The 8533-nt window shown below is 35.9% G+C and overlaps 1 protein-coding gene across 1 annotated transcript in view; it reads right to left on the reverse strand.

Moving 5' to 3' along the window:
• HEATR5B (HEAT repeat containing 5B) overlaps positions 1-8533 on the reverse strand; it is a 205163-nt gene that overhangs the window by 167434 nt on the left and 29196 nt on the right. Inside the window, exons 10-12 of the mRNA XM_006839450.1 lie at positions 5692-5803; positions 4807-4959; positions 1890-1989 (exon numbers count right to left, since the gene is read on the reverse strand). Coding sequence (XP_006839513.1) covers positions 1890-1989; positions 4807-4959; positions 5692-5803 — 365 coding nt within the window. The remainder of the gene's footprint in view (positions 1-1889; positions 1990-4806; positions 4960-5691; positions 5804-8533) is intronic.

Below are 8533 nucleotides of genomic sequence, written 5' to 3' on the forward strand. Positions count from 1 at the left end.
GATGGCACTTCACACCAACAACAAATACACATACATATATGGTGGTGCTAGTGCCTGTGTGTTGTGGAGTCAAGTTTTGACTCATAGCGACCCTGCATAGCATTCTGAGGCTGTAAATCTTTACAGCAGCAGAAAGCTTGATCTTTCTCCTGCTGAATGGCTGGTAGTTTTGAACTGATGAGGTGATCAGCCTGACTCATAACCACTATGCTACCAGAGCTTCATTGTAGATATATATCTATATACATACATATGTATATATATACTTATATATACATACATATACATTGTTGTTAAGTGTTGTCAACTCAGTTCTGAGTCATAGTGACCCTGTACAGGGTTTCTGAAACATAACTGGTGGGTTTACAACTGACCTTTTTGTTAGCAGTCCAGTGCTTAACCTATAGTGCCATACCAGGACACCACACATATATATAGTTAACTGATTTTCACAAGAGTGCAAAGATTATTTAATGAGGAAAGAATAATCTTTTCAACACATGGTTCAGGGAGAAATAGACAGAAATACATGCAAATGAATACAGTTACCCGTACCTTAAAACCATGCATAAAAATAAACTGAAAATTGATCAACAATCCAAATGTAATAAGTACAATCATAAAACTCTTAGAACTAAGAAAACATTGGGTAGATCATCATGACCTATGACAAAAAATTCTTAGATATGTCACCAAAAGCTTAAGTTTCAAAAGAAAAATAAATGCACAAATTGGATTTCATCAAAATTAAGAACTTTGGGGCTTCAAAGGGCAACATCAGAAAGTGAAAAGACAACAAATATAATGGGAGAAAATATCTAATAAGAAATTCATACCTAGGATATATAAAGAAGTATCACAGTTAATAATAATAAAAAAGACATATAACCCAAGGGCAAAGGACATAAATAGCTACTACTCAAAAGAAGACAGAAAAATAGCCAATAATCACATGAAATGATGAAGACACCATTCATAAGCTGAGAAATACAAATTAAAAGTAAATAAAATACTACTTCAAACCAACCCAGGTAGTTAGAATCAGAAAGTCACATGACAACAAGTGTTGGTGAGGGTGTAGAGAAATCAGAACCCTCATATGCTGCTAGTAAGAATGCAAAATGGTGCAACTGCTTTGGAAAATAGCCTGGCATTTGCCCATTGGCTAAACACAGTTACTCTATGATCCATATTCCACTGCAGAATATACATACAATAGAGAAATGAAATTATATCCACGTAAAAATTTGTACTTGAATTTTTGTGTAACAGCCCAAAGATGGAAATAATCCAAATGTTCATCAACAGAAGAATGAGTAAACAAAACATGGCATAGTCATCCAATAGAACATTATCTGACCACAAGAAAAGGTGAGGTACTGGTATAAGGTCAACATCGATGGACTCTGAAAACCCAATGCTAAATCAGAGAAGTCAGTGACAAAACTACATGTATTATCAAATCCATTCACGTGAAAGTCCAAACAGGGAAAGAAATCATATTAATGGTTCCTATGGGTGAGAGAGGGGGTTTAATGGGTGCACAGAGGAGTTATAGCTAAAGTGTACAAAGTTTGTTTTTGAGGTGATGCAATGTTCCAAAACTGATTTTAGTTAATGACTGTACATACCTGTGAATATACTAAGATCCACTGAATTGTACATTTTAAACAGGTGACTTGGATAATATGTGACTTATAGTTCAATAAGATATTTAAAGAAAAAAAGTTGTATTTCAACCCACACCCTTACTGTAATATTTTGTCACTTTATAAAAATAAAGTTTCATAAGTATTTCTACATGCATAGTAGAGGATGAACAAAACATGATGGATGATTATGTAATCATTATAAAATATGGTGCTAACTTGTCATCATTGCTTACTTACTGTGACATCATAGTCATAGCACATTCAATAGGAGTCATCAACTTTCTAATCACATCTTCAGTTAGGAGCTCAGGACAATGTGCAACAAAACTCCTCATTGCTACATGAAAGTTTTAAAAGGACAGATTAGGAGCAGCATTTGTGAGAATGAAAAAATTTATACAAAGTTCTGAAACCCAATAAATACAAAAGAAGAACCAACTGCAACTATAAACCAAACCCAGGGCCACTGATTCAGTTCCAACTCATGTTTGTTGTTAGGTGCTGTTGAGTCATTTCCGAACCATAGCGAACCTATCTATATACAACAGAATAAAACACCACCCAGTCCTGCACCACCCTCACAAATGTTGCTATGCTTGAGCCCATTGCTGCTGTCACTGTGCCAATCCATCTCATTGGGGATTCTCCCTCTTTTTAGCTGACCCTCCACTTTACCAAACATGATGTCCTTCTCCAGGAACTGGTCCCTCCTCATAATTTATGTCTGAAGTATGAAAAACGATGTCTGGTCATCTTGGCTTCTATGAAGCATTATGGAGTACTTCTTCCAACACAGATTTGGTTTTCTTCTGTCCATGGTACCTTTAAATTTCTTTTTCAACACCGTAACTCAAATGCATCAACTCTTCTATGGTCTTCCTTATTAATTGCTCTACTTTCACATGTATATTATGCTACTGAAAATACTATGGTTTGGGTCAGGTGCACTTTAATCCTCAAACTGACATCTTTGCTCTTTAACACTTTAAAGAAATCTTGTGCCACATATTGGCCTAATGCAATAATGCCGTTTGATTTGACTGCTGCTTCTATGAGTGTTAATGGTAGATCCAAGTAATATGAAGAAATGAAGTCTTTGATAACTTCAATATTTTCTCCATTTATCATTTATTGGTCCAGTGGTGAGAATTTTTGTTTTCCTTACAGTGAGTTGCAACTCATAATAAAGACTGCAGTTTTTGATCTTCATCAGTGTTTCAAGTACTCTTCACTTTCAGCAAGCAAGGTTGTATCATCTGTATATCACAAGTTGTCAATGAGTCTTCCAACTCATAGCAACCCTATATAGGGTTTCTGAGGATGTAAATCTTTATGGAAGTAAAATGTCTCAACTTTCTCCTATGGAGCAACAGGTGGATTTGAACTGCCAGCATTTCACTTAGCAGTCCAGTGTTTACCCTACAGCACGATTAGGACTCCTTAATTGCAACTATGTTGCTGTTAAGTGCCTTCGAGTCAGTTCCAACCCATAGCGACCCTGTATAGGGTTTCCGAAGAGCTGCTGGTGAGTTTGAACCACTGACATTGTGGTTCAAACTACCTTGTGGTTGAGTGTTTATCCTACAGCATCAAACAAAGACTCCTATAGAGAAAAATAATTACAAAAAGCCAAAAGAAAGACGGCTGTTGTTATTAAGTGCTGTGGAGTTGGTTCCAACTCAGGAACCCTGTACAAGGAGTGGCTGGTGGGTTTGAATGGCCACCTTGTGATTCAAACTGACCTTACGATCAAGTGTTTTATGGTACACAGTAAAAATGGAAGAATGGGAAATAATTCTCATGGAGATATCCTGAATAAGAATTCCAAGGAGTTTAAGCCCAAAGGAATTTAGACTACTAAAAAAACCCAAAAAAAACGCTACTTCAAGACAGAACCAAGAGTGGACAAAATGGTCCAGTGAGAAGGATCTCATTATATAGGCTCTTTAACAACAGAGTTAACGATGCAACACCCCTTAGATGTGTGGAAGCAAAACTGACATCTTGCCCTTCCATCCTCTTATGAGCAGGCACCTATCTCCCTCTCTTCTTTTGGAAAAAAGCAGCAGTTTTTACACTGAGAAATGTCAAAAAATAAACAAAAGCAGGACCACCCAGTGTAATTTCTAAGAAAACCAAAACTTAAGCCTTTCTTGTAAGTTGCTGACAAAACAATTTTTCCCATAATTTTTATAATGCTGATATCTGAAAAATATTGCACCCTTTGAAGATTTGATAACAATATGAAAAAAGAGCTGTTTTTATATACTACGAAAGACTTATTAATTGTATAGTCCATAAGTTAGGCATTCCTGGGTATCATATTTCTCTAAATATTCATTAGATTGCTTTTTAAAATTACAACCCAGTATCTTTGACAGGTAGAAGACTGCAATATGTGGGAATCAAGAGACTAGATTCTCGTTATAACCCTACCAACAATTCTAATCGACTTCTTAGAATCTCAGCTTCTATTTGACTACAAAATTAGTCAACTGGATAAGATTATTTATAAAGTTCCTTCCCACATCTAAAATTCCATGGATCACAAACTAAAATAAAAACAAGCTTCGTTGATGGAACAGTGAAGCGCTTGACTGTTAACTGACAAGTTTGCCATTCAAATCCACCCAGCAGCTCTGGGGACAAAAAACCTGGAGGTCTGTTCCCCTAATGATGGTTGGTGTTGTTGTTAAGTGCTATGGAGTTGGTTTTGACTCACAGCAACCTTGTATAGGGATTTCAAGGAGCAGCTGGTGGGCTTGAACTGCTGACTTTGCATTTAGAAGTGTTGATCCTACTGCACCACACCAGTCCTATAAAAGATCTACTCTATCACATGGGGTTGCTATGAGTTTAAAAATTATTTCATAACACCCCAACATTTAAAAACAGTTGAAGTAATCATTTTTTTTCATTTCATAAACATCTTTTTTTTTAATGTTTTATTGTGAATTATGTGATACTTTACATGAGAGAACATTAGCTTTACATACATCCTATCGTATATTGTTTCATTGCCATGGATACAATCCCCTCCATGCATCATCAACCAACCAAAGGGTACACCCTGCAAGCCTACCCTCCACCTCATTTCATAAACATCTTAATAATACAACATTATTCTTAAAGTGCATATCCTTTCAGTCCTTACCACATAAAGCTCCAGCACGACCTTCCAATGTTACTTGCCAGGTAAAAGAATCTCCTCTGGCCTTCTCAGCCTCCAGTTCCTTTAAAGAACGCGGGAAAACATTTCGCCACAATAACAACATCTTGGGCAGATGGTATCGAACAACAGATGGTCCTAACCAATAAAATGAGAATACAAAAAACCATAGATGTAAAATGTACATTTTAAACAAAAGCCAAAGAAAACAAGAGCCTCCCACACACAAAATAAAATGAATTTTAAAATGGATCAATAATTTTAGCAACCAAGAAAGCAGCAATAACAGTGCTGTTTAAATGTGACTTTAACACCCTAATGAAATCACAAAGACTTGTCTTCACTTTAAGAATAAAACTTGCCTTCCATACACTCAGCTCTTTTGATGAACACTAAACTAACCATGAAATGAATGGTGGAGGACAGGCAATGTTTCATTCTAGTAAATGCAGGGACACAATGAGCTGGAACTAACCCGAAGATATTAACAACAAGAATCAAGTAAATGGCTGTTCTGATGACGAAGGTGAAACTTTGCTGTCAACGTCTTCATTAAATACACAAGGGAGCTTCAAAAAAGTTCATGGAAATATTTTATTATCTTGTAATTTCATTTTTACACAAACTTTAAGGCCTCCTCATATTTAAACAGAAATTACCCAAAGACAAAACTACTATCAGATGATGAGGAAAAAAATCTTTATCATTTTACAACTTAAAGTCTATACTGTGAAGTTTAATAACTTTTAAATTAAATTTGCCCTACAACCTACTGACAGTTAAATAGTGTAGAAAACTCAATCCAAATACAATTATACCTAAAGTCATAAGTTAAATAGTGTAGAAAACTCAATCCAAATACAATTATACCTAAAGTCATAAGTGCTCCAAGTAAAAGCCATCCAGCCTGGGTGCGCTGTAAAGACAACCTACTATTTTGTGCAGCGGTTCGTAAGAGATCTTCAGCAATACTCACTACCATCTGTAAGAGAAGTTTAAAAATTGTATTTTAATAAAACATGTTAAATATAAAATTAGAAAACTAGTAATGCTTTATTTAAAAATAAGTTGACTTTTCTCAAAAAATATGGTTAAAAGAGACAACATCAAGAGTGTTTGGAAACCAACAGATTTATTCAATGTGAATTCCACTAATGACTCTGAGAATTAAAAAGCATAGTGGTTAAAAGTGAGTGCTAGAGAGAGACTGTTAGGGCTCAGATCCCAACTATGCCATTTACTAGCTTTCTGACCTAGGACAAAGTAAACTGGGTTCCCTCATTTGTAAATTATCACACCTTAGTGCATGATCATTTCTTACATTAGACTCTCATCCCCTTAAGGTGGAGACTGAAACCGGCATGGGAAAAAAACAGGACGGCTAGGCTGATTGGAGCAGTGGGAATTTTGAGTAAATGGGTAGAATAAAGACAGACTGTGAAGACACCAGTTTATCACACAAAGGAGATTTTATATTCTCTGAGCACCAAGTAGTTCCTAAGGGTCTCTGTGAGCAAATTAGAAATATGAAAGTAGTGAGGGAAAGATAAAGGAGAGAAACTTCAAGGAGCCAACTAAGTGGCACAGAGAAATGAAGTCTAGATTCCAGCAGTAACAATGGAAGTCAAAGGAATAAATAAACCTGGACCCAGTGTTCCAAAAATAATGAGAATTTTAAAATCTCACCCCAATTTACCTATGTAAAGTTACAAATAATATTTAAACACTATTTAAGTTCTTAAGAAGACAATTCATCACTAAAGAAGATTAATGCATACTCTTTCACCCGCTGCCATCCTATAGGACAGAATAGAACTGCCCCATAGTTTCCTAGGCTGTAATTTTAACGGAAGCAGATCACTAGGTCTTTTCCCCAGCAGAGCTACTGGTGGGTTCAAACTGCTGACCTTTTGGTTAGCAGCTGAGCATGTAACCACTGTATCACCAGCGCTCCTTTATACTACCTTTACTTTCATCAGTTATGAAAGAATAGGGAAAAACGACTCACTATTAAATCACTCTCAGTTTTCATTAACCATTATCAATATGTTAAATATGGCCACTGGCAATAGTATAGTCTCCTGACAGGTTTTAAACAGCAATGTTATTATTTGTTTTGCCTTATTTTGCTTTGCTTTTTAGATTAAAAATTTTTTTTCTATTGTAGTAAAATACAGTTAACATAAAATTTACCATTTTAATCACTTTTAAGTGTACACTTCAGTGACATTAATTCTATTTACAATATAAGTATACCTTGTTTTATTGCACTTTACCTTCTGCATTTTAAAATGGAAGATTTATACCAACCCTACATTGAGCACATCCATTGGCCATTTCCCAACTGCCTGTGTTCACTTCATGTCTGAGTCACATTTTGGTAACTTGCACAATACTTCAAATTTTTCATGATGCTACTGAAAACTTACTAGACTACAAGAAGTATAAACATAATTTTCATATGCACTGTAAAGTGTCAATACCCCAGACACTTTCCACATAAGCACTGGGAAATTAAAATTCATGACTCACTTTGTTGCAGTGGTGTGGAACTGAACCCATAATATTGCCAAGGTATGCCGTATTTATCAACCATCACCACTATCTATTTTTAAAATGGTCATCACCCGTAACAGAAACTGTGCTCACTGAGTAATGATTCCTCATTCCCCCTTGTCCCAGCAGTTGGTAACTAATCTAATTTCTGTCTCCATAAATTTGCCAATTCTAGGTATTTCACATAAGTTGGATCATACAATGCTGGTCCTTTCATGTCTGCTGCATTTCACATAGTAAGTTTTCAGAGTTCATCTATCCTGCACGATGTACCAGAACAGCATTTCTTTTTATTACTAGATAATACCCTCTTATGGGCATATACCACACTTTCCTTATAAGGCAAATAAATATGAGTCAGAATTGATACCACAGCAATTGGTATTCATCTGCTGACAGATACTTGGGCTATTTCAACTGTGAAAAATGATGTTATGAATATTGATACAGAACTATCTGTTTGACTTCCTGCTTTCCGTTCTTTTGTGTATAGTATACCTAGGAGTAGAATTACTGAGTCATATACTAAATCTGTTTATCTTTTTGAGGAATTGTTAAACTGTTTTCCATAGCAGGTGGATCATCTTATACTCCCATCATCAATACACCAAAGTTCCGACTTCTCCGTATCCTCTCCAACACAATTTTCCATCTATCCCCTCCCCCCACCACCCCCAATAATGACAGGTTCAAATTTTTGGTTTGAAGTTTAAAGATTATCTCAGGGCAATAGTTTCTACATGGTTCCAGAAAGTCTAGAGTCCATGAGAATTTGAAATTCTGTTTTGCATTTCCCGCTTTTGATCATGATTTTACTATGGAATCTTTGATCAAAATGTTCTGTAATGGCAACTAAGCATCATCCATTTCTTCTGGTTTTGCAGCAAAGGAAGCAGTTGTTCATAAAGGCAATTAGCTACACATTCTATATCCTCCTTCTGTTCCTGATTCTCCTTCCTCTGTTAATCAAGGTGGATCGAGACCAATTGGTGTACCTTGGATGGTTACTTGCAAGCTTTTAAGACCCCAGACATAACACAATGCACTACAAAGTAGAACAAAAGCACTAAATATGTTATTGGGCCAATAAACTGGGATGTCACATGAAACCATGACCCTAAACCTCCAAACCATAAAGAGCTCTGGTAGCACAGGG

Source organism: Chrysochloris asiatica, unplaced genomic scaffold (assembly GCF_000296735.1).
Source record: "Chrysochloris asiatica unplaced genomic scaffold, ChrAsi1.0 scaffold00024, whole genome shotgun sequence".
NCBI lineage: Eukaryota > Metazoa > Chordata > Mammalia > Afrosoricida > Chrysochloridae > Chrysochloris > Chrysochloris asiatica.